This window comes from Lontra canadensis, unplaced genomic scaffold (genome assembly GCF_010015895.1).
Source record: "Lontra canadensis isolate GAN:19392208 unplaced genomic scaffold, GSC_riverotter_1.0 scaffold11, whole genome shotgun sequence".
In the NCBI taxonomy this organism is placed as follows: Eukaryota; Metazoa; Chordata; class Mammalia; order Carnivora; family Mustelidae; genus Lontra; species Lontra canadensis.
Window position 1 is genome coordinate 29,339,756 of NW_022631005.1, and position 27,749 is coordinate 29,367,504.

A 27,749-nucleotide genomic window follows, 5' to 3' on the forward strand; every position below is an offset into this window, starting at 1 on the left:
TCACCTTCCCTTAAGCAGAAGATGGGGGCTCTGGGAAGGGTTATAGATCACAAAATTCCAACGTGACTGGATTAAAATTCCAATCCTGGGAAAGAATTAAATTGCAATTAAGTTAGGTATTAAATTTTGCTGGGATTTAGTAAAAGTGACTTCATTTTGGGTCTGTTGTCCTTATAATGCTTGTTAAACTATTATTAAGTCTCCATAACTGGTTCTGATCTCTATCAGATTCTTTAGCCCTTGTATACCATCTGCAAGACATTTCTAAAACACACAGTCTGGAAGAAATTCAATAATGTAGAATCTGTATGTTAACTTGGTCATCGTTCCTTTGAAATGTCTATGGCATGTGAATGTTTTTTCCTTCATTTCTCTCATTTGAAAAGGGAGTTAAAATAATCTCATAGAACAGTTTTAAAATCTTGTTTCCTATTTTCAGTTCATTAGAGAACTTTTCATTTGACATTTTACAAAGAAAAATGGCATTATACTTCCAGGTTTATTATCAAGAATTAACAGAAATTTTAATAGCCCATGTGTCCTTTCCAAAATTTTAAAATGAGAAGTGTGAAAGTTAAAATGTCTACCACATTATCTACGACACTATCTTCCATTTGCTCTTGTTTTGGTCCACTGTGTTGCTGTTTACAGGGATGAAGAGCCAGGAGGCCAACTGGTTACAGATAAATTCCATATTGACTGGGATTCAGTACTTGTTGACACAGATAATGTCATCACGGCACGATTTGATGGCAGAGGAAGTGGATTCCAGGGCCTGAAAATTTTGCAGGAGATTCATCGAAGGCTAGGTTCAGTGGAAGTAAAGGACCAAGTAGCAGCTGTGAAGTAAGTGGGTGCACATTTCCCTACTGTTTCTCTTATAATGACAGAAGCTAGGTATATGATACATTAAATACTACTAATACTGATTTAGAGGTTTATACTTTAGTGAATGGACAGTTTTCTAAAGTTAGTCAAATAGACTGTTGCATTTTTCCAAGTACTTTTCACTCTTAGCACCAAATAAAACAATTATCATATTTCCTCTCTGGAATTAAAATTTACTTTGGGTTTATGAAAATGGGAGAGACCTTATGGCCCCTGGGTGTTTCGGCTGGTTAAATGTCCAACTCTGAATTCCAGCTTAGGTCATGATCTCAGGGTTGTGAGACTGAGCCCAGCATTGGCCTCTGTGCTGGGCATGGAGCCTGCTTAAGATTCTCTCTCTCCCTCTCCCTCTTCTACTGCTTCTCCCCACTCCCTATTGTAAAATAAAATGGGAGAAACCTAATTAAACCATTTATTTATAATAATCTACAATGTCTATTATTTCCCAATTAACTACAATTCTTGAAATTTCACAAATACCATTCCCACACTAGCATGAGTGATGAAGAAATCTAGTAGGCTCTTTAAAACAGTACACAGAAATTGGCTAGGACATTGTCAAAATGTTAATCAGTAGGTCTGAAATGGGGACCAAAATTCTGCATTTGTATCAGCCAGCCAGGTGATGTCCCAACAACTGGACCATTGCTTTGAGTAGCAAGATTTGGAATCCATGACCCTTCAACATGAATAGAGCTCCAGCCACTTATATTCCTTATTTGAGTTCTGGGTTTTGTGTATACGTATGCATGTGTGTGGATGCCCAGAATGAATTCCCATGTGTATTTGACTCAAGAAAATTTAACTTTTTTTTTTTTTCATTGCAGGTTTTTACTGAAACAGCCATACATTGACTCCAAAAGATTAAGCATTTTTGGAAAGGTAAACAGAAATGTGTATATGTATTTTTATATATATATAAAGTACATATATTTATACATATGTATTATTTGTGCTTGTATTTGTATATATATAATTTCTTCATTTTACTATAATCTCTCTGTACTATTCTTTAAAATGTGATGTTACAATTAATACTATATACATTCAGTCATTTATAAATCCAGCAACTATTTATTATCTAATTGGTACTGGTATTAGAACAACTGAACAACCACAAAAAAAATCTGTTTTCATAAAGCTTATTTCTAGAAAGGAGGAACAGATAAGCACATAAATGAAAAGATAGCTTCATACAGCACTAAGTCTTATAAGGAAAACAAAAAAAGTTTTCAGTTTTCCTTTGAGTTATAAAATCCCTTTGCATTACTCCCTTAAGTACTTCCCACCAGTATTGAGAGGTAGTACTTTGTTTTAAAACTTCATATCGTTATCCCCAGAACCTAGCCTAACCTCACATAATACATAATTCTAATGTTTGTTCTCTCAAGTAATTATATCTATGTGTTAAAGGTAAGAAAACTAAAAAATTTTCTAACTTTTATTTAAAAAAAAACACCTAATTACGTATTTTGTGAATAGGTGGCAAAATTCTAAATCTATAAACACCATATGTAGAACTGATATTGCTCTGATTACCAGGCTACATCAATGCATCGATGGGGAATAAAATTAATCCATTCCACATTTATCCAATGTCTGTTATGTGCTTACTACTTTTCAAAGTGCTGGACATATGGCAATCACACATACACACGCACACACTTTTTGAAATTTTAGTTTAGTGAGAAAGGAAATAAAAAATATCAGTAAAGTTTATAAAATGTCAGTGATAGAACAATTAAGGAAAATTAAGCAGAGAGGGGGCCCAAGATTAAGGAAGAGATAGCAATTTCCATTTGGAAGACAGGAAAGATATGACTAAGAAATCATGTTTGACCTCATACAAGTGAATTTGAGAAGGCAAGAAACTTTAAAAAAAAAAAAATACAAACATATGCATTAATATGGAAGCTTGTTAAAACTTGACTTACGGGGTGCCTGGGTGGCTCAGTCAATTAAGCATCTTCTTCTCCCTTTCCTTCTAACCCTCCACCCTGCTTGTGCTCTCTCTCTCTCTCACTCAAACAAAACAAAAGAAAACAAGACAAAAAACAAACAAAAAAAAACTTGACTTAGGGAGGTAGTTATTACTTACACTTTTATATATTCTCAATTGAGATAGGGCTTGTTAGTGGCAGTCACTTCTAAGGTTTGAAGCTTTTAACATATATAATGTGAAGGACACAAGACAGGATTTTAAGAATTGTGATAAAATGTGATCACAAATTAAAAAGATTTAATGTGAAATAATACAAGGCAATAAATTGTGTTACTTATAATATGTGTATTATATTTTTATTTCAAATCATCGTATGCCATAAGTGATATGGTTCACAAAGAATCTTAAGTCTGAGGCTAGGAAAAACCTTTTTTCAATTCTGTCAGTATTTTTTTGACTATATACATTAACTCTCAGAGTACTCAGAAAAGTCACTTAACAATTATCTGAAAAAACAGGGTGCATAAAAATAGAAGTTCTCAATGAAATGGTTATTACAGACCCCACCACCAGCTCCTCTAAGTCCATCTATCTACTGGATTCAGTTTCTTCTATATGGATATAATGTAACTTTTTTAAGATGAAATATTCTCAGGAAACATTTCTTTTTTTTTTTTTTTAAGATTTATTTTTATTTATTTGACAGACAGAAATCACAAGTAGGCAGAGGCAGGCAGAGAGAGAGGGGGAAGCAGGCTCCCCGCTGAGCAGAGAGCCCGATGTGGGGCTCGATCTCAGGACCCTGAGATCACGACCCGAGCCGAAGGCAGAGGCATTAACCCACTGAGCCACCCAGGCGCCCCAGGAAACATTTCTATACTTTAAGTCCACTGAATAAAAAATTTTCAAAGATAAATTTGTTAAAATTGTGTAAGTAATGCTAAAATGCTATGCAAATGAAAAGGATGTAACAGTGAATGGAAAAATCTGATCACTGAGAAACCAATAAAACGACAGCATAATTGAACAGAACAGCCTATACTATTAACTGTTCTTGATCTATATCAAATAAAAAACACCCTCCAATTGACTAAGTCAATATGATGACCCACAATTTTTGGAATCCTCCCGAGGAGTTGTTTTGTAAATTAAAATCACCATCTTCTCTCTACCTAGAACTTAGATCTGATTCTTACCCTTGTCCTGGATATATTTTCTGAGAACTATTTCAAGATCTACTCTTGCATTCAGTGAGTAAATATCAAATGTTACAGAGGAAGGTGGGCAATTAAAATTTAATTTATTCTAATGCCTCCCAGTGTTGATTTTCTTTTAAAAATAGAAGTTATTTTGCTGAAATAAATCAAATTAAGGCAGCATTTGGATTAGGTTTTTGAAAGCTATAGAAAGAATTTTATTCAACAGCTTTCACTATCATTAAGTCTTGAAGAGTATTTAGCTTCATTAATCTCAAATTTTCATATAAATAATAGTAAAATGCAACTCTTTGTGCACCAGCAATGATTTACAACCCTAGTTTCACTTTAAAATTACATGGAAAGCTCCACAGCCCATTATCCACAGACTAAATTGTTTTCCAAAGCGTTATATACGTTTAAGTCTCCACTGGTCTAGGGAATGCTGGTTGAAGCTAGGGAAATGTTTGGGTAGGTACATTTGTTATATTTTTATACTGTAAGAACTTATTCAATAAGTGTGGAACAACAGCCTAGGTATTCCCTGGGAGTTTGTTAAAAATGCAAAATCTTGGGCCCCACCCCAGGTCTACTGAATTAGCATAATAGGCATTTTAACAAGATCTCCAAGAGATCTGAATGAACTTTGAATCATTGTTCAAGATCTGCTGCCCCTCCTTTGGAAGACACCATTCTACTTAGTTCCTGGGGATAATCAGACTGTGATTTATGTGAAATGGAATAAAAATATAATACCAATTTATTGATTTATATCATTAAATGTGATGTACAGTTGTTCTGTGGATTGAAATATTCAGCTATTCTCACAAAGTAGTCAGGTTATATAAACAACCAAATCATAATAAATTCAAAGTCTGCTCTAATTCCATTGTGGAATTAGAACCAGAAAAGTTACCAACTGAGACGCGCATTTTTCACTGTGGGAACAGTGTTGTCCCATGGCAAATACTTGAAACCTCTTGGCTGCAACACCTTGGTCTTATCTCCATGTCAAAGAACTAGAAACAATACACTGGAAAACTCCCTTTAAGGACAGAATTTTTAGGGGCTCTCTACACTTTTGTTCTATAACAGCTATTTACTTACTTTGCAGAACTCATCCCACCCCTGCATACTTCTGAAGGGGAGCAGAATATGCCATCCCAGAATATGCCTCTTGGCATAAGGATTATTTTGAGCTGGTTATTTTAAGAAACAACAGACACAAGAGAAGCCTTGGGAACAGAATAGAAACTACTCTTTTGTAAGAGACGTTTACATTTATAAAAGAAATCTCCATTTGTGTCTCCCTCCTTGTACCAGGATGAGAAGGCTGAGCTAAATCATAAGAAACTTTTATTAATGGAGAAGGCACTAACTCTAAATTGGACTTAATCTGCCTAACAAAGCTTAACCTTGATTATACTTATTTTCCTGGTAACCTCTCATAACTGAGCTCTCTCCAACATCTTTCTTTTGTCTTTGGCTAAACATGGTATTTAAGGTGCTGGTTTGGGCCACCTCAAGGAGTTACTCGGTTTCACTGGATATCTCCCATGTGTATGTGAGGTATTCATGTTCACAAACTTGTTTTCTCTTGATAATCTTTTATTACAAGGCATTTTAGCCAAGAACTCAGAAGGAGAGAGGGAAATTATTTTTCTTTCCTCCACTTCTTTCTTCAGATGCGTTAACACTTTTAAGGCTAATGCTTCTGAATTTTGCTGACCTAAGGATATTTTTGTGTCTTGCAAAAAGAATAAGTAAAGTCACTCTGGTGGTTTTATCTTGGTAAGGATAGTTTTATTTCCCTCATTTACCAACTGATGAAGAAGATTTGCTCAAGCTTCTGGGTACTAGCTAAGTATTTCAGCACTGACTTAACATATGCAAGGGAAGAAAAAAAATTTCTCCCCTACTCTGAACGCTTGTCTGAGACAGAATCACAAGAGAAAAACAAAACAAAACAAAGTTAACTGACATACACACATGAAACATACCCAGGGAAAAGAAACGCTCTTAGGTGGGCTTAGAATTCAGGCTTAAATATCATCTTAATAGGAAAAGGAGAATGGGATGTAGGCGTTTTAGGAGAGTGAATGATTGTCAGGAAAGATGAATGGGCCTTCAGAAGAACAGATGAAAAGGGTGATAATTTATGACAGTCTTTCTAGGTGTGTTGTGGACTTCTAGTTACAAGAATCAATCTAGTTTCATAAAAATTCCTAGGGAGGGGACCTGTGACAACTGAATTCCTTTTGGAGGATCTGTCTTTAGGTAGATGAGTTCAGAGAAAGCCTTTTCCCACATTTGTTCTTTTCCAAGTGTTTACAGCTTAAAATAATCAATAGGTCAAAGTGGCATATTCTGCTAGTCTTCACATAGGTTCTTTCACACAGTTAAGTAATCTTTGCAATTGGGACTTTGATGTCAATCATCCTACTTTTTAAATAATGTTCCAAATAAGCATAAGTGAAATTCTGTTGTTTCTCATCTCAAGAATCTTTGAGAATTACAGATTCTTATCACATAGGACCACACTAATATCATCTGGTAATCTTTCAAAAGTAGACCTCATCATGAACCAACTGTGTCGGAATTGCTGAGGCTAAGGCCTAGGTCTTCATTTTGTTTTTAATACCTCCCAGGGTACTCTGATGTCTAGCAAGATGAAGAACATTGCCCAAAGCATGGCTAAAACTTAATTTCTAAAATGAATATATAATTCAGTAGGTAATTCCTTTAGCCCACATCTATTAAATTGTTAAAATCTCCTCTGGAATTCTCCTGGTCAAATCATGGGCTACAAAAGAAAATTGAACATCTTAATTTATTTTTTTTAAGAATTTATAATTAAATTAGTTTAGAAGCATTGCAAGATAAATTTTGATATTTAAAATTAAATTTAAACAATAATCCAACTCATATGACTAGCAACATTATTTATTGACCTCATGTCCTTCAAATATTTAGGTGTGTGGAACTAAAAGCAGAATGTATATTTGTGATAATAGATTTTAAATATTTAATTCTCTTTTCCTAATTCTACATAAGTATCATTATTGAATATTTCACTAAATATATATATATATATATATGATTTTCTGAAAATGATACAAGATTTAATAAGTGCTATATTTCCCTAGTTTTTAATTATTTGTAGTTATTTCCAGATATACCACATGAAATCGAACAGCAAATACTGGACAATGTTGATATATAATTAATTTTATATTTTACCTAAAGTTATTAAAATAGCTTGTTATATAAAAATTTAAATACTTTTCAAAATTTTCATCTGTACAAAGTGATCTTAGTGTATTCTTTTCTCAGATCTGGGACATTATAAGATATTCTGTTATGCATATTACCAAAGAGTGATCAAAAGCTAAAAATATCTCCAAGGATAATTGATACAAACACTTTCTTTCTCTCTATCTCTCTCTATATATACATATTTTTTGTTTATTTGTTTGTTTGTTTTGCCAGGGGTATGGTGGCTATATAGCATCAATGATATTAAAATCAGATGAAAAGCTTTTTAAATGTGGATCAGTGATTGCACCCATCATAGACTTGAAGTTGTATGGTGAGTAGTTCCTACAGATTGACTTAATATAACATATTGATTTGTAAAAAGGAAATCCCAATGCAGAAGAGCTCAATTGAGTTCATTTATCATGTGCTATCAGAGATGTTTTCAGCTGTTAAATACCTTCCTGATTCAGTCAGTTTCACTGGAGCATAACAATTAAATGTGAAATGTAGAAATTAAATAATGACATATGCTAGTCAAATGGTTTTCAGTTTATTCTTAAATTCTTTTTTCTTGGGTCACAGCATCAGCATTTTCTGAAAGATACCTTGGTATGCCATCTCGGGAAGAAAGCACTTACCAGGTAACAAATTTAAAATAATGAAGAAAGAAGAGTTTGTTCTAAAAATTCAGTCAAATTGTAAATAGATCTATATACACATAGATATTTATACTTTCCTTTATAGGCATCCAGTGTGCTACATAATATTCACGGCTTAAAAGAAGAAAATATATTAATAATTCATGGGACTGCTGACAGTAAGTATTATATTGGCTGCTGCTCTTTATTGGGGTCTGACTCTGAACAAAGGGGTACATTTAAGAACTTGTTTATAAGCGGCCCTGTAAACTTCCTGAAGAAGACAGAAGAGGATAGTGGCACAAAGAATCCAATGTATGATAGGAAGTAAGAAGGATGTCAGGACCAAGAGAAAGAAGCTATGTGGCCTGATGGCAACGCCATCCAGTAAAACGTTCTGGGATGATGGAAATGTTCCGTATATGTGCTGTAGAACACTGTAGCCACCAGCCACATATGGCTCTTGAGTACTTGAAATGTGTTTAATATGATCAGGAAGGGAATTTTAAATTGTTTATTTCTAATTAATTAAAAATTTAATACCCATGTATGGCTAGTTCACTATCACTGTGGTGTTATTCAGCACACTTCAAATTGAAAGTAACTGAGAAAACAACAGGATAGCAAAAAGATTCCAGCACAGAGATAAAATTCTGATAGGATCACTCACAGTTAAAACAAAAACTTTTTAAAATGCATGTTTATATCACTTCTTTTTTCATCACTTTAAACATTGGAGAGGGATGTGATATTACTAGTAATAAATATAATATTATATTCATGTTGAAGTATTTAGGGGTCAAAGAATATATAATACACACACACATATATACATATAAATATGTATTTACATATTTATGTGATACTTTACAACAGAGGGCAGAGTATTTATAGCCCTATTCACAGATGAGAAAAATCAGTTTCAAGGAGGAAACTGATTTAACCAAGGCTATCTGAATAGTAAGCAGAGAGTCAAAGCCTTGAATCACTATTTCCTAATATCTGAACTTGTTTTTGTTGGTCCATCCTGTCCTGCATCAGTAGTTTTACCCCATTTTACAGAGAATATAAGTAAAAAGGTCTTATAGCAAAGATAATATCAGCCCTTTAACTTAATCTTACAGCATGCCGGGTCATGATTAGAGTTTAGATCAATACTTATGTACATATATACATATATACATATATACATATATATACACATACACAGGAGATAGATAGATGCAGATATAGATATATCTTGATACATGCATATATAGGTGAAATATATATACACACATGCTGTTTGTGTGTGTGTGTACATATGTATCATATATATATATATACATATATATATATATATATGTATATATATATATATAAATAAAACATGTGTGGTGTATTTCAATAAATAGGTAAATGGGAGAGAAGAGACAAAAATCCCCCTGAGGTAGAATTCCAAATTTGTGTAGGTACACACCCTCAAGGAGGCAAAACTTAACTTTCTTTTTCCCCTATCAAAATGGGTTGTACTCAGTGATTTGCTTCTAAAGAGTATTGTGTGGAAAAGGGAAGAAAGAATATGATGGAGAAACTTGATAAATAGCATCTCAGCCAGGTGATCAAGGTTAACATCAACAGTGACAAGTCATGTTGATGGTATGCAGCCTTGATGTCACTTTATGAGAATGGTACTCTCTCTTGTCCCCCAAACCCGTAACCTCACACTACCCATGAGAAAAATATCAGGCAAACCCAAACAAAATGAGAAAAATTTTAATCCATACTCCTCAGAATTGTCAAGGTCCTCAAAGACAAGTCTGAAAATTTCTCATGGATTGTAAGAAGTTAAGGCATCATGATATCTAAATGTTTCTTTTTTTTAACAAATGAACCATAATAATGTGAGATGTGAACAATAGTGGGAACCAGATAAGGGATCTAAATGAGCTCTCTGTACTGTCTTTGCAACTTTTTAAAAAACCTACAACTATTATAAAATTAAAAAAAAAAAGAACTTAGATGATGCCATACCTGTGTTGGATGAAACATATGTAAAAGGATAAACATTTTGATGGACATTAGAATTTTGTTCCAAGGTATTACAATCTTACATGCATATTAATAGTTATAACAAAAAGTAGAAATTAAGTACTGAGACTATTTCAGAAAATGTTCCAAAGTTTTTCATGTTATACTATCTGTTTTTCACAAAAATATTGTGCAGCAAGGGCTATTATCTTGTTTCAATGATTGGGAAAATAAATATTATGGAATTTATATAACATGACAAAAAATCACATAACCACTAATTTATAGAAAGGGGATTGGAATCTGGCATGAAGCCTCTTTTTCATTGTGCTTTGAAGTTTCAACTGTGAGAATAAATTATATTTGAGGTTAAATTATTTCACGTCTGGCCATTACCCTAGAATATATTAGTGCTATTCAAATTTCTCTGTCAATATGTTGCAGCTATTAAGGTAAATCATGCTCTTCCTACCTCACTTAGGCATGGATCTGGTTCTTCACCTCCCTGATCAAATGCAAACACAGGTTCAGGACTGTCACCTCAAAGGATAAGCATAAACACACATATACACACACCTCACATGGGCCGGGTGGGTAATAGGTGCTCAATGACATACTACTACCTTTATTCATATCATTGTTGAAAACCACCAGCAAAGTAGTTCACTAAGACAATTAGACCTTTAATATTCCTGTTATAGGAAGTAGACAAATAACAAATATCAACAGGCTTTATACCAGAAACGATACAAAAAAAATCCCAACTATACTTTTGCACATTTATCTTTTCAGCTACAACCATGCAGACAAATGATCAAGTCCTTTTCAAACTTTTTTTTCAGTAACAAATGAGCCATATAAGGGTCATTTTACCTTAGTCATTGCCCCAACTTATCAGCATTTCTCATAACTTACATTTATTGAGCAATTTGCAAATTTATTTAAAAGTAACATGGTAATAGTCCCATGATATACAACAGGAAGACAGTGAAAGGATCTTGGGTAGATTTTGAAAAGATTTAAATGATCTTTGGAATCTTTTATTATTTGCTATATGGTAGGATTAACCAGTATCATAGCATTAGAGCAATGAAGCAGCTTAAATTAATAAGGCTGACCTAGTTTGACAATGACACTTTAAAAAGTTTACCTTAAACTTATTGACAGGGTCCTGGGTGGCTCAGTCAGTTAAATATCTGACTTTGGTCAGGCATGATCCCAGGGTCCTGGGATCAAGCCCAGTTATGGGCTCCCTGCTCAGCGGGAAGTCTGCTTCCTTCCCTTGCTCGTGCTCTCTCTCTCTCACTCAAATAAATAAATAAAATTTTTAAAAAAGTTCCTTACAGAAATTTGAAAATGCACAAAGTATAGGAATAAAAGGTTAGGCAGCATATGAGCCAAGTGCTCTACAAACAGATTGGAGTGACGCACCCAAGATTTCACAGCTACTCAGTTCTATACAACCCTTAGTTCTACAACCTGTACAACCCTGGTCTAGTACTGAATATTTCTGAGTTTGGACCTCAGGTTCAGGCAAAGAGGGAAGCTAGTAGGAAGCAGGAGAAATCAGTATGATCCACTTTAAACACTGAGCCCTTCAATAATGAGATGATGACTCTAATTTCTCAACATGGTGCAGTTTTTTTCTCATTTAAAATAAAACAGAATATCAATATCTAATGGAGACTGGGCCCCAGTAATCCTCAGAAAGGAACAGAAAGATGGTTTGCTGTATTACTATGCAGATAGGTACTCACTGCATTAAAATTATTATAATTGTATAACGTATGTGAGCAATTTAGAAATAATAAATGATAAAGTAAACTTAAATACTATGCTGTATTTAAGTTTAATAATAGAGCCTTAGCAGTAGCTTCTGCTTCAGTTTATTTTTTATAATGTATAGTATTTTTTATAGATCTTATTAACGTTTCATCAGCATTGTATCTTACTAATTTTCAAGTCTTTTATTATTTTTTAAAGGTTTTTATTTATTTGAGATAGAGGGAGAGAGAAAGAGCATGAGTGGGAAAAGGGGCAGAGGGAGAGGAAGAAGCAAACTCCTGATTGAGCAGGGAGCCTGATGCAGGGCTTGATCCCAGGACCCTAGGATCAGGACCTGAGCTGAAGGCAGACACCTGAGCCACCCAGGCACCCCATGCCAGGTATCAGTCTGTTAAATGTGCAATGTATGTAAAGTATGTTAATTAATCTCTTCGAAAAAAATGATATAAAAAGCTCTAATTCTAATAAATGCAGCTGCATCAAATAATAGAATTTAATTTCTTACAGCAAAAGTCCATTTCCAGCACTCAGCAGAATTAATCAAACACCTAATAAAAGCTGGAGTGAATTATACTATGCAGGTAAGTCACTTTTTCACAAGACTATTTTCCTACCTTGGTTTTACAGTTGTGAGATATAGAACATAGTTTCTGTACTACTCCATCCCCCATGCTATTATTTTAACTGTGGTTTTTAGGTACCAAAGATTGTGAGGTTTTTTAATCCTAATTATGCTGAGAAGATAGATCAGCTCATGCTTTATGTGAACTGCAAAAACTTTCAAGAATTTCTTTTTCTTCTCAGACTTTTATTTCTATCACTAATAATGAATTGTTTTAAAAGAGATATGTTCTATTTCCCTTCTAGTCTCTTCGTTTCCCCCTCACCTTCAGTCACCTTTATCATAAAAGGTAGGGAAAAAAGTGGCTTGAGGAGATATTGAGAAAAAAAGGAAAGGAGAAAACATTTACATCTTTACATTCAACCACATGTAGTAAATAGTACCAAGGACTTACTTTTTAGTGGTCACTATGCTAGGTAGGTAAGACAGACTTTACACCTTTGAGGACTTTTAGTCCGAGGGAAGAGTCACAGAAGGCAGGGGAAGAAAAAAAAAAAAAAAAAAAAAAGCAATTTTCATTTCTCAGCATTTGAAAGAACCAAAAGTCATTCAACATATCCATAAGCACAGGTACCAGAGTTAGGATGATGAACGAAGATGATGTTGAGATAAACAGATGATAGATAATGCCACAAACAATGTAAAGGAGTAGGGCTTTATTTAGATCACTGAGGCTCCATTTAAAAACTTTATCCCCAGGTGCTTGCTTTGGCAGCACAGACTCTAAAACTGGAATGAAACAGAGAAGGGTAGGTAGCATGGCCCCTGTGTAATGATGACACACAAATTTGTGAAATGTTCCATATTTTTTGTATGGAACTGTTCATTGACAGTGTTGTACATCTGAAACTAATAGAACACTCACGGTGTGTTAACTGGAATTAAAGAGTTTGAAAAAGAATTAAAAAAATAAAAAGTAAGTAAAAGTTGATATCATCTTAATAGCAAAAAGTACAAATGAAAAACATTAAAGAAATAAAAACTTTATACTCAGGAATTGACAAATATCTGTATTTGTAATTTTAGAAAAATTACTCATGTCATTTTTATTAGAGGGGACACTGTCAAATTAAAACTTATACCGAACAAGGTTAAACAGACAAGGCAGGCTTTATTTAAGACAATTGCAATAGGAGAGAACAACTAAACTCTGTTGAAACATTGGGCTGGGAGTTTATAGTAACTGGGGAGGTAGAAATCACAGGTCATCTGTGTTGGGTAGTTCACCTTACCAAAAGGAAAAGTAAACTTTCTGTTTATGATAGGGGGTAGTTTTACAACTTGGAGCAAGAGTTCTACCCTCCCACAGAGACAGGGCTGCTCTCTCCTACAATTTTTACATTCCAGAGAGATCGTTTTTAGATCCGTGAGAAAGAGCTTTCCTGAACTATAGAACTGGCAAGACTGGAAGAAGATTTACACACAAAAGGGCAGAGAATTTACAATCCCAAATTTTCTAAAACAGATCTAAGAAAAGGAAGGTCAAGGTCCTAGAGTCAGGAAGAAATGCTTCTCAAGTTTAGTCAAATTAAGGGGAATATTAATGCTGTCCTGGCCAACAGGAACATAGAAAGCTCTACTTTTTCTGACCAATGAGTTTTAATTTAAATACATAAAAAACGTAGCTTGTCTCAATTACTTAGATTATAATTGAGAAACAAGAGAAAAGTTTAGCACAAAGAACCCAGAGTTTTATAAGGTCAGATTTTGGTCAGATACTACTTTCCAAAGTTCCCTTGCCACTGGGGCTGAAGGAATGCTGAAGGACAGTGTCTGTTTTGGTAACTTGATCTTTTTCCCCCACAATATCTTAGGTCTATCCAGATGAAGGCCATAATGTATCTGAGAAGAGCAAGTATCATCTCTACAGCACAATCCTCAGATTCTTCAGTGATTGTTTAAAGGAAGAAATCTCTGTGTTACCGCAGGAACCAGAAGAAGATGAATAATGGACCCTATTTATATAGAACTGAAGGGGATCTTGAGGCTCAATGAAACCTAACCAAGAGACTGTAATATTGTACATGCTCCAGAATTTCAAGGGCAGCTTAAGGAGATGACACTGGAACAGCACACTCAGAGACAATGAACTAGAATTTGAATACAGATGTCCAAGTCTACTGTGTTGCCAAGGGTGCAGAACCTGTTTCTTTGTGTAAGAAAGGTCAAAGGGTTGGTTTCCTGGGAGAAATTAGTTTTGCATTAAAGTAGGAGTAGTGCATGTTTTCTTCTGTTATCCCCCAATTTGTTCTGTAACTAGTTGCCCTCATTTTAATTTCAGTGGCCACCTGGATCATCTTTGCATATGATGCATACTTATCAGTACCACATCCCTGATCTCTGATGGCTGAGCTGCAGCCTTACACCTTACTGTATCTTTACAATAAGTGCAATTCCTTCATTGTCTATTATTATGCTTAAGAAAATATTCAGTTAATAAAAAACAGAGTATTTTATGTAATTTGTTTATAAAAAGACATTATTAAATGGGTCAAAGGTCATGTAGAAATATGGATTTCAGCACCTTCCAAAGTTCAGCCAGTTATCAGTAGATACAGTATCTTTAAATCAACACACGAGTGTATGTCTCACAATATATAGACACGTGTGCATACTGTCAATAAATCTATCTTTACAATTATTCATGCTACAAAGGATAAACTTCTGATGAATTAGAAGAGATGCTCTTTTACAGGCTATAATGGATACTTTGTTTAATGAGCCAAAAATGATGAAACATTTTTTCCAATTCAGATTCTAGCTATTGCTTTCCTATAAATGTTTGGGTTGTGTTTGGTATTGTTTTTAGTGGTTAATAGTTTTCTAGTTGCGATTTAATTTTTTGAATATGATACCTTGTCACATGTAAATTAGATACTTAAATATTAAATTATAGTTTCTGATAAAGAAATTTTGTTAACAATGCAATGCCACTGAGTGCTATTTTGCTCTTTTGGTGGAGAAGGCTTTTTTTAAAACACTTGGTCCTTTTACTTCTCTCTCTCAATGCAGAATCAATTCTCATTTTCATTGTAAAAGCAAAGACCTGGATTATTTCATTTGCCAGTTCCTATTTAGTATTCTGTGCCTGCCCACTTCATCTGTTACTGTTTAATTTAAATCCTTCTGGTGAGAATTAGAAATGAAATATTTTTTATTCATTGGCCAAAAAAGTTCACAAACAGCAGTGTTTGCTATTTGAGTTGAAGGCACAAATGCATTAATTCCTGTGCTGTATTGACTTGCAGTAGTAAGTAACTGAGAGTGTAAAATAAACTTGACTATATGAAGTCAAATTTAAGTTATGAGAATATTAAATTTGGTGACTAAAATCACTTTGGTGACTTAAGGGATCTTCCAGAAGATGTCTGAAAGTCTGTAATCAAGCTTAGAAGTTTAGATAAACCTAGGCACTGTACTGTGTTTTTGTGGTTTCTCTCAAATTCCTTAGGACAGGCTGGAGTCTCATGATATCAAGACACCAGGAGGAAACTCAAAAATGTCACAGAACTGCTCAGTAACTCTCCCATTTTCTTAAAGGATCAACCTACAGATCTGGGTATTTGGAAGTGTATAAATTGTTTTTTGGATATTGGATGCTTTGGAATTGTGTCTTCACTGCTCCGCTGGTTTCAGTTTAAAATGGGAAAGGCTCACTCTTCTGAGAGACCCATTTCAGGTCTTTTTCAAGAATAGTAAACACATTTTTAAAAAAATAAGTTTAATGTTTAAAAGGAAAGTTTTGCCTATTTTATTAAGATGGAAATTTCTTTTTAGGCTGATCTGAAGTCCAACTGAAGCTTTTTAATCAATATTTTAAATTTCAACCACTAGAATTTTTTATGATGCAAATAATTATGTTGTCTGAAAGATGTGGTTTTATTGAATGTCTATTTGAGCAACATTTTAAAAGTATTTACCTCTTACTGTTCTTCATTTCTCTTGTTTTATTACTATTATCAATGTTTATCTATTTTTCAATTAATTTAATACAGTTTCTAATGTGAAAGACATTTGTCTGGAACACACTTTCACCCTAAAGGCTAAATGGACCTCAAATGAAGACACACTGTTTTAATAGGAAGGTGGAAATTTTTCATCTCCATGATTCTTTCAGTTTTAATAATTTCATTGGGCCACTTTAGAAAAAGGAATGCTCACCAACACAGACACCAACTATTAAAGGAATCATGTAACTGAACTTTCTCCTTATACATTTGCCTTTGGTTATAATCCAACTATTTCACATGAATTTGTGCATTCTGAGGGTTTCCTAGAACTCCAGCAGCAAGCTTTTCAAGTGTGATTTACCCTTTAAAGTTAAAAAGCTCAAGATAAAATAAAAAATTCTATAAAACAGATAAGCAGTATCAAATCATCCATAGAGATAAACACATAACCTTTTGAAACTATTTTAAAAGAGAAAAGGTTTTTTTTTTAATGTTCATTGCCTCCATTGAGGGCTCTAATTCAACAGCTAGAGACTAAGGAGACCATGGGATCTGTTTGAGTTTCCTAGGAGCTAAAAGAAGGTGCTCTTCAAAACCTGGGTCTCAAAAGCAAACAAAACCATGGGTCTCAGTTCACCCTGACAGAGTGTCTTTTCTGACTGGATGTTCAGTAGAGAAATTACCGTAGAGGGTCTTGCACATTCCACTTCTAGATCTACTAGAATGGGGTGACCTGAACATTGGTCTCTACCACACATGGAATTATTTAAGCACTGTCCTTAAGTGGTAGGCTTTGAAACAGAACAATCTGGGACTGAATTGCTTTCAAGTTTTAAAGGTCACTGAGGGCACATGGCTTGCATAAAGAATCATGTATGGGATACCTCATGTCCCTCCTCAAATTCTTTCACCATCTTCACATTGTACAGCAACAAGCAGTGCATAAATAAAACCTGACCCTCAGGCTGCACTCTCACTTTCTGTTCTGGGGATTCTCTGACATAATGTTAGCTCTCTACTGGAACCAACACTCATCACTTTTGCATTACACAAGGATGTTAACACCCACACTGAAACCCAGTTAATGGAAGACAGGAGCCGTTGAGTAAATGTTCCCAAATTTTTTTAAGGTTTTATTTATTTGACAGAGAGAAAGAGAGTATAAGCGGGGAACAGCAGGCAGAGGGAGAAGCAGGGTCCCCACTGAACAAGGAGCCTTATGTGGGACTCAATCCCAGGACTCTGGCATCATGACCTGAGCCTAAGGCAGACATTTAATTCATTAAGCCACCCAGGTGTCACCCCCATTTTCTTTCCTTAGATGTTCAACATGGTCCTTAGAAGGCCCCATGAGACTCAGCTGCCTATAGTTGCACACTGCTGTTTCCACCCTTCCCCATTCCACTTGGCTCAGTTTTTCACTTGTATTTCCTAGAATTAGTTCTCAAAATACAAATGCATCAGGCCCTACTTTCTGCAGAAAACTTTTTGCCCACAAGAGTTTACCACTGTGAATACCGTAGGATGAACAAACATGAGACTAAAGAAAAGCTTCCTTTTCAGTTTAGAGTAAGTTGCTTTTACATAAAATTTCCTGGATGCTTACTAAGCACCAAACATGTACTAAATACTCTACTTTCATTATCAAATTAAACGTCTCAACATGCCCTGATACCCATTTTACAGATAAGAAAATGAAGTCTCAGAGGAGTAGGTAAGGCACCCACATTTATATAACTAATGAATGAATAGACTAAAACCTAGCTCTAGCCATCTGAGAAGCCCCTGTTCTCAGCCATTCTGCTCTACAGATGTAGGAAAGGTTTCATCTGAGAAAGGATTCTGAATATTTAAATATATACAGTTCCAGATATTTTTGAGAATGATTTGATGACAATAACACTGAATAACACTGAAAGGTAAATGATAGGCTCATGTATCACTATACCTGTATTTGAAGCTACATGGATTCCCTGATGTGAAGAGGACTTATGTAATATTAAAAATACTCTTTCTTTTTGACTAAAGATATGCAAGAATTATTCCCATCTGTGGAAACCCTTTCCCAGAAGACAATGTGTATGCCCAGGATATCATTAGTAAAACCCCCTACCCTGACATTATGCCAAGAACATTCCAAAATCATTCCAAGGGGCATTCAAAACATTATGTCGATCAAAGTACCTAGGCTTGTAAACATGAAAACTCTACCTAGTCTTTAAACGTTAAAATCCAGAAAGCACACTGCAACATTTAGAGCCATAACTGGCATCCACAATCCTATTTGCAATCTGATTTAGGAATATTGCATTACCTCCCACTTTTCTATTACTATAGGAAATAGATTTTTTTTACCACTGACCAAATCTGCTAACAAGTCATTTCATTTGGCAAATTCCAGCAATTTTGGAGAAGAATGTAAATTAAAAATCCCCTTTCTCATCAAAGACAAGGCAGATTTAAAAAAAAGTCATATCAAAGTACAATTTGATTATTTTTCTTTCAGGCTTCCAATTAAGCTTAAGATAGTCTGATACAAGTATCACAGCCTTTGAAACAGCAGCTTGAGTAGAAGGACAGTCTCTAGGCTGATTATCACAATCTGTCTTCTATCAGATTTAGCACCATTTTAACTAAGTAATCTTTGGCATGAGTGAAGCTTAACAATACAGAAGTCCAAAATCATCAATAGAAGAGGAACTCACATATGTTCAACATCTAGGCTTTCTGTCATATCATCTCAGTGAATGCCCAAACCAACCATGGGAGACATGATTGTTTCCTGATGAAATCGAGATTCAGAGAGGTTAAACTATTTTCCACAGAGTCACCCAGTTTGTAAATGACAGAACCAGGATTTGAACACAGACCATGATGACCTCAAAGTCCTCACATGTGATAATCCTATCTATAAATTTTTTAGCTGATAAATTCTCAAGGTTCATCATGCATATCTTTAGGTTGAATTAAACTTCCAAGTCCCTCACTGTTCAGTGTTGCCACTTAGTTTGTAACTAACTTCAAGTAACAACACAAACTTAAAAGTGGCTTAAATATGTGTGACCCAATATGTAGGCAGTTTGGGTATCATCTGAGAGTCTGTGAGAAATACAGACTCTTAGGCACCACCCAGGCCCTCCTGAATCGGAAACAATTCTAACAAATCCTCAAATGATTTGTATGCACAGTAAAGTTTAACGAGCACTGGCTTAAAGGACAAGAACTTTTACTCACATCACAGGAGAACTAAAGTTTGGTACTTCTAGGGACAGTTTAATAGATCAGTTTATTTGGCCCCTTCATTAGTTTTAAAATAACCCCAACTGCCCCATGCCATAGGTCCTTTCACAGCAACATCCCAGGATAGATAGGCAAAGAGTAACCAAGTTTTTATCAGGAAAGGTAACTTTATCCAGAAGTCTTAAGCAAAAATCCTTTCAAATCCTTTCATCCAGCCTTTGACTGTAAGCCTCTATTGTAGAGGTATGGCAGCCTAGGAAGGTACATATCTGAAATTGCAATCTTCTTAGTGAAGGTACAGTAAATAAGAATGTAAGAACAAGGAGAAGGGCTGTAAGATAGGTGCCCAGTGTATGGCTCTGAAGAGATAGGTAAATCCTACCAAACGCAACAGGAGCCTAAACGCTGACATTTTCCGTAGAGACAGCTTGAGGCACTGAGCAGTGAGGATGGGGAGGGGGGTGTTTACACAGATCCTTTTTTTCCAGGTGTCTCACTCTTCCTCCTGTAAGATGCCCCCAAATCTGCTCCACCCTCTGTTCCAAAGAGTTGGTACACTTTTCCGTGGCTGACATTTTCTCTTTTCACCTTTGGTCTTCATTATAGACATAGTTCTTAGGGCAGGCAGGCAGTTTTGAAATTTGATTGCTGTGCTAACAGTCCCATTTTGCAGGCTTTATTTGCTCGAACACGATTTATGATGCCTTGATTATCTCTGTATGGCCTGAATTGCTAGTCACACCATTAATTCTCCTGATTGATGGATTACATAAGGCATATCCCAATGGGAAAGGCAGAAGAAACACAGGTAACACAGCCTCCCCATTCATATGCACTTTTAACGGGAGTAATTGTCATTAGACGCCAACTCTCGATCCCTTTAGGACACCATGTGTGACTTTTAATGATCTGTATGATGTAATTGGATTTTGAGCCTCTGGGGAGAACAAGTTGTAAATTCTGTCACCCAGGATAAATGGTAAATTTCAACTTCAAGGCTGACTTCAAATCATGTATTAACTAAGAGATACTTTGTGCCTACTATGTGCCAGGCACTGAGCTGTTTGATAGAACATCAGGATCCTTTTTTTTTTTAAATACTTAATTTAATTAACATGTCAAATGTATAAATGGGCATTTTAGTTCAAATGTTATAGCTAGAGGAGTCATCATTCACTAGAAAGGATAACATATTCAATCACGTCTTGATTTTCATTGAATCATTTGTAATGCTCCCTTATGGTCTATGCAATTCCCTTGGACCTGCTCCCTTTGAATAATCATCCCATAATGAATTTACTGGTTTTTTTTTTTTTCCTAAGTCAAAAGGACTCCACAGCCCATCATCACACTGGATAGCAGTGGGTCTGTATGCAGCTACCTATCCCACTATCAATTTAGGGAATTTCGTAGCAAAGCCTTGCTATTTCTTTACAATTGTTTCTCAATCCAAATAACACCCAAAAGAGGGACAGTGATTAAAAAAAAAAACAAAAAACTGGGTTAAGTTTAATTTTCTTATTTTGTGGTGTGCTAGCTTTGTTTTAACTAAAGGAAAGAATTCATATCCTATGGAAAGATTAAATATTGCCAAAGAATAAAAAATAATAAATAAAATTACCTACTGCCCTAGCTCACCACCTGCCTTAGGATTTCAGTTGAGTGTTTATTCAGCTTCCCCTCTCCCCCAAATTGATAGGTGTTAGTAAAAGGAGTTAAAAAATCTGGTGTGTGAAATTATATTTCTTACCTTCAGCTGGATGCTGTATAATATTTGATATTATAATTAAAATTTTCTTTATCCTCATTCACGTTGTCAAATTCTAATATATCTCCCAATTATTTTGAGTTCTTCTCAAAACCTACATTCTCTCATTATTCCATGTCATTGAATATAATGCCTCATTCATGTATACTTTTTATGTGTGATTTATATTATACCCTAGCCTGTTTGTAATTTGCTAAGGAAATATAAAGGTAATAATAATAATGAACATTAACTCATTGTTAACTCATTAACTCATTGCTTAATTTGTACCAGGACCCAGTGAAGCCACCTCAGCTTATCTTGGGCAACCTAGCCATCTTTAAACTTTAGCAAATAACCTTAGCCCTCATGATTCATTAACTAACCTTTCTTTGTATATCTGTACTTTATGCATTCTTTCATAGAAAAAACACAGAACTTCCACGCCAAACAAAACCCAGACCACTTACAGAATCCCTGGGCACTAAGGGACCAGACTCCCTTGCACAACCCCCAGGCACTGAAGGATCAGACCCCTTTGCACAACTTTCGAGCACTGGGATAACATCTGTAGCTGCCACTATCGAGACTGTAGGGAATAAAGAAATATTATGACGACTGCACTCCCTTTACTGATTAACTGCCTTAAATCCCTTTAAAAATCCCTAACTCTAGACAGCTTGGAGTTGGCCTTTGGCTAAGAGTCTACACCAGGTTGCCAGCTTCCTGAGTAAAGCTCACATTCCTTTCCAATCAAGATTCATCTCTTAGGTAATGGATTTTCTAGAGACCAGAAGCTGAACTTGAGTTTCAGTAACACCAGGATAAGCTCATTAACAGATTTATTTATTTCCCCTGTAAAGCTGCTGCGGGAATTAAGTACAATCACCATCCCAATTTTTATATATGGAAACTGTAAGCTTAATAAAGTTGAGTTACTGAAAGCCAATGGATTAGTCACAGTAACACATACTAATTAGTGCAATGAAAGAAAATATTAAATAAAGCTTTCTCACTCACACGATGTCATATATGGGCAGGTGTCATATATATGGTTTTACTCTCACCTGTTATCTGAAACACATGTCTCCCAGCTGTAACCTCAAGGTTGAAGGAGACACCCAATAGAAGCTTTCACTGCCACCTCTTTGAAGTGATACCCATCACACTGGCCTGTAGTTTGTTTTTCTTAACAGCTCTCAGTGTCCAACCTAATAGCAAAGAGATTCAAACGTTCAGGGAAATAAATGTAGCATTTAGGGAGTGCTAACTATCACTGGCTCAGTCCAAGATTCTGAACATGATACACTTCAAGGACTCCTTTGATTTTCCCCATACACTGAACACAATAGACTCCACCCTAAGAGACATAATCCCAATCCTTTCCAGCACAGAGCCCAGGCTATCTGGGAGGACTGTGTTCAAGAGGCTAGCGTAGACAGATCCTGCACTCACCTCCTCCCACAGACAACACAAATTCACAATGACATATGCAGTAATTTCCTCAGGAAAAAGTCTTGAGGGGTGCGTGGATGGCTCGGTTAAACCACAGACAATAGATTTTGGCTCAGGTTGTGATCCCAGCGTCCTGATATGGAGGCCCGGGTCGCCTTCCAGGATCAGCCTGGAGGCTGCTTAAGATTCTCCCTCCCCCGCCTCCCGCATGCACACGGGTTCCCTCACACACGCCGGATACGAGGGCACGCACTTTCTTTAAAAAAAAAAAAAAAAAGACTTGGAAACTGGATGAACTGAGTCTTCACAACAAACGATAAAAGGGCAGCATACAAAGGGGGTACAAAGAGGTAAGCTGTTATTAAAAAACAAAACCCTCGAGACAAACGAAAAACATTCCAGGCATAGCAATCCACAATTAGAACGATCTCCAAACTACAGTACTTTTCCCTGAAAAGGGTTCCGTGCTCCACACCACGCACCCCAATCCCTACATGCCGCACAGAGCCGAGCACCCATACAGCTCGCTCTAAAGACAAACGGGAATTTTACAGAGGAACACCACAGCATTTAGAAAAATGGGAACCTCCTCTTAAAAAGGCCCATGCTACTGCTCACTTGCACCAGGACGCCGCGCAAAAACCCCTCTGAAAGCCCCTGCAGGATATGTGAAGGAGACACACTTACTAATCCCAAAGTGTCTGTGGCAGAGGTGGAAACTTGCTGAGAACTCTCTCCAGCCAGAGACACTGGGAGACGCCAGTTTCGTGATCAGACTCTGACTTTGCCAACACCGCCACGCTGCCGGGCGCCATTTTGAAATCTGAACCTGTTCAGCAGCAGAGCGCATGCGCTGCTGAAGGTCCAGTCCATCCCGGAGCCGCCGCGCCGGTAATCAGTGAGTCAAAATCTGTTAAAGCTATAAAATGATACCCACGAGAAGGTCTGAAGACTTAAGATATAAAACGCTCCGTTTTCTGTTCTCCACACAACAGTGGACGAGGACAGGATAACCAAAATATAGAGTTCCATTTGGAAAGAGAAATAATGGGTAAGTCGTTTGGCGAGAGCATAGCTTCCCTAGCCTCTTGCCTGTGACAGTTGGGAGCCCAAGCACCTTCTTAACGTCTTACATAGTCGTTAGCTGTTTAGTACACCTTACGTATTTTTAGTATTAAAAAATAATATAGTTGTTATATTTACTTTCAAGCTGGTCTGAAGTCAGTAATAAACCTACAATCTTTTAAAAGCACAGTTTAAGAATGTACACAGTCCTTGGAGGAAGGGGCTAGGACAACTTCTTTCCCAGTCACTCAAAATATTGGTAGCTAATTTAAGCTTGATCTGAGCTTCATCTTAGTCTATTAAAAAAGATTTTAATCCCGTCGCTGTCTGTGATCAATAAACTGTGACTTTTTAAACGCTGAAAAGACCCAGATATCACGACTCTTTCCATGACCTTCTGCTAAAATTTAATTTTTAATGATCTACAGAATTCATAAAACCATACAAATGATGTTTTAAACTGTGTAATCCTGGGCGCCTGGCTGGCTCAGTCATTGGGTTCTATGACTCTTGATCTTGGGGGCATGAGTTGGAGCCCCAAGCAGGGTATAGAGATTACTTAAATAAATAAACTTAAAAAAAAAATCTACAGTGTACAATTCAGTGGTTTTTAGTATATTTACAAAGTCATGCAAATATTGTCATTGTTTTCAGAATATTTTTACCATCCAGTAAAGAAACCTTATAACCTTCTGCTGTTACCCTCCATGTACCCTTTTTCCTAGCTCCCAAGAATAATATTTTCTTTTTGTATGGATTTTCCAATTGTGAAGTTTTAATATAAATGGAATCATACAATATGTGTGTAAAGTTTTTCCAGCGAGATAAACACAACACCAGGCAAAGTGGGTGCAATGAAAGATTTATTAAAGGCACTCTCGGGGGAAGTTTCAGGGCTCAGGAGAAGGGGAGCCAGGAAAGTTAGCCGGGAGGAGGTGGGCACCCTCGGGCGAGGTTCCGCGACTCTGGAAAGCAGAGTGGCGGAAGTCGCGCCCGAGGCAGGGAGAAGGGGGCTTTTAAGGAGCCTCAAAGGGAGTTCAGGGGTCTTTTGGCAAGTTTCCCTTATTTGGATATTTCGCCTGCTCCTCAGGGTCCCATTGGTCCACTGGAGCCCGGGGCGGGGGTCTCAGATTCCCGCTTGTCAGGGTCCTATTGGTCCACGGGAGCCCGGGCCGGGGGTTTTCAGATTTCTAGCTTGGGTCTTTGTTCTCCTGTCCGAGCTAAGGTTTTGTGGCGGGAACTTTCGCCATCTTAAGTAGCCCTTTCTGCCAGCCCAACAATGTGGACTTTAGTGATTGGCTTCTTTTAATTAGCATAATATTTTCAAGGTAGATCTGTGTTGTAGCAGGTAGTACTTCATTCTTTTTTTGTGGCTGAGAGATATCCCATTATATACCCCAATGTATATAGTGTATATACCACATTTTCTTAATCTACTAATTAGTTGTTAGACATTTGGTATTTTGTCACTTTGGGCTATTGTGGATATTGCTAGTGTAAATATTCAGGTTTTCGTGTGGACATGTTTTCAACTGTCTTGGCTATATACCTAGGAGGGGAATTACTTGGTCATATGGGAACTGGTTTAGCTTTTGAGGAAATGCCAAAGTTTTCCAAAGTGACTGCACTTTTTTACATTACTACCGGCAAATTGAAAGTCTCCAGTGTCTCCACATACTAGATTTTTAAAAAAAAAAACCATCCTAGTGAGTGTAAAGTCTCTTGTGGTTTTGATTGGCATTTACCTAATGCTAATGATATTGACAGTCTTTTCATTTACTTATTGGCCATTTATTTTCTTTAGAGGAATGTCCAGTCAGAATGGTTGCCACTTTTTAAATGGGTCATTTTTTTTAAAGATTTTATTTAATTATTTGAGAGAGAGAACACAAGGCCTGGTTGGTGGAAGGGCAGTGGGAGAAGGAGAAACAGACTGTCCTCTGAGCAGGGAGTTGTTCCCAGGATCCTGGGATCATTACCTGAACCAAAGGCAGAAGCTTGACTGACTGAGCCACCCGGGTGTCCCTGGGTTATTTTTAAGAGTCTATTAATATTCTGATGTTCATCTCTTATCAGATATGTGATTTACAAATAATTTCTCCCCTTAGTGTGGGTCTTTTCGTCTAAGATATTGTTTCTTTGTGCTCTTACAAACTTTTTTATGCACTTCGCTTGGCCCATTTGTTAAATATCCCAAAGTTTGAAATTCTACATCTCTTTCTTCTTAGTTAATTTAAAATTTTCTATAAAGAAAATGTATTGCCGTTAAACCTTTTCCTATAGTACATGTAGGAAAGGCAGGACAAATGCCTCAGTTTTCCCCTTTTATATTTAAAACTTTTCAAAATGATTAATTGATTTCCTATCATTCTCCATATTTACTAAGGAATTCTTTTAGTTTTAAAATTGTTAGAAACTTACAAACTTAAACATATAGTATGGGTTTTTTTTTTTTTTTAAGATTTTATTTATTTATGAGAGAGAGAGAGAGAGTGAGCACAGGCAGACAGAATGGCAGGCAGAGGCAGAGGGAGAAGCAGGCTCCCTGCAGAGCAAGAAGCCCGATGTGGGACTCGATTCCAGGACGCTGGGATCATGGCCTGAGCCGAAGGCAGCTGCTTAACCAACTGAGCCACCCAGGCGTCCCTATAGTATGGGTTTTAATCATTTGAAGTTACTATTCAATCTGATGCTTATAGCATGCCTTTTTTATATCATTGGAGCTGATCTTTAAATTCATTCCCGAGTCCTTTTGTTATAATCCAGGTAGCCTAAGATAGCTTCTTCTCTTTGTGTTATGACGAAACATTATGACTTCCTTTGTATTTCTTTCCCCACATTTGGAGCTCTCTTCTTTACAGTGTGAAATTATAATTTGAGCAATAGAAGTGCCCACTGCTACTGCATTGATCATTGTTTCTGGGCTTTTTCAGTGGACAGAGCAAGAAAATAATTAAAAAAAAATAAAATTTTATGCTTTCAGTACCCATTTGATAAAACTAAATAATTTTTCATTTATTTTAATCTATAATTCAACTTTGCAGTCTCAGGGAAAACATGTCAAACTTGCCACTAATAATCAGTTTAGTAAATCATAATATTTATTTTCTTTTTCTTTTTCAGTCCTTGGTGTGTAGAGATAAATTAATGAATTTAAAAATCATTTGGGAACAAAAGTCCTTTCAATATACTTGTACTTTATACTCAGTATAAAGTTAAATTATTGGTTTTATTTTTCTTTAAATATTTAAGCACTGCTTATTACACTCAACTTTGTTATATATAATCTAACATACTTGGATGATTAAAAATCATATATATATATATATATGAAAAGAAATAAAAACTAGATTCTATTCGTCGCTCTATTTATTCTACTGCCATACATACCACTTACAAATATGGGTTATGTATTCATTTTTATTCATTTTAAACAGTATGACTTGAAAAAATATGCAGAGATGATACTAATATTTAGCTTCTTAAGTAAACAGTAGCATATTAAAACACATTTCTCCACCTAAATTTTTCACTCAAAAATAAATTCTAGCAATAAGTCTGTAGAATCATCAGGAGGTATTCCTCATGCTTTAGTACTGGTGCATATTGCAATAATGTAATAGTGGTAATACCCACTATTTGGAGACATTGTATTAAATTTATAAATTAACTTCAGGAGAAGTAATACCATTATAATGTTGATACTCCCTAAGTAAGAACAGCATGTTTGGATTTATGTTTCATTCAGAAGTGTTTTGTAGTTTAGCTCATGTGGATTGACACATCTCATTTTAGCTTATTTTTATCTGTTTTATTTTTTTGTTTGTTTGCTATAGTAAATAGTTTATTCTTTTTCTTAGAATTGGTTTTTCTTTGTACCCATGAAGTCTACTGATTTTTCTGTGTTGGTTTTTGAACCAACTACTTTACAAAATCACTTAAGTTTCAGGGTG

The 27,749-nt window shown here is 35.8% G+C and overlaps 1 protein-coding gene and 1 non-coding gene across 4 annotated transcripts in view; both read left to right on the forward strand.

The window, feature by feature from the left end:
* Nucleotides 1-15,755, forward strand: part of DPP10 (dipeptidyl peptidase like 10) — a 1,333,785-nt gene extending 1,318,030 nt beyond the window's left edge. For all 3 annotated transcript variants that reach the window (XM_032856197.1, XM_032856196.1, XM_032856198.1), the window contains 7 exons: nt 652-846; nt 1,716-1,770; nt 7,516-7,615; nt 7,867-7,925; nt 8,029-8,101; nt 12,225-12,298; nt 14,154-15,755. In XM_032856197.1, coding sequence (XP_032712088.1) covers nt 652-846; nt 1,716-1,770; nt 7,516-7,615; nt 7,867-7,925; nt 8,029-8,101; nt 12,225-12,298; nt 14,154-14,288 — 691 coding nt within the window. In that variant the 3' untranslated portion in view covers nt 14,289-15,755. The remainder of the gene's footprint in view (nt 1-651; nt 847-1,715; nt 1,771-7,515; nt 7,616-7,866; nt 7,926-8,028; nt 8,102-12,224; nt 12,299-14,153) is intronic.
* Nucleotides 13,039-13,149, forward strand: LOC116866964. The gene has a single exon (XR_004382526.1). It is a non-coding gene; the product is annotated as a U6 spliceosomal RNA (small nuclear RNA).
* Nucleotides 15,756-27,749: the final 11,994 nt, after the last annotated feature.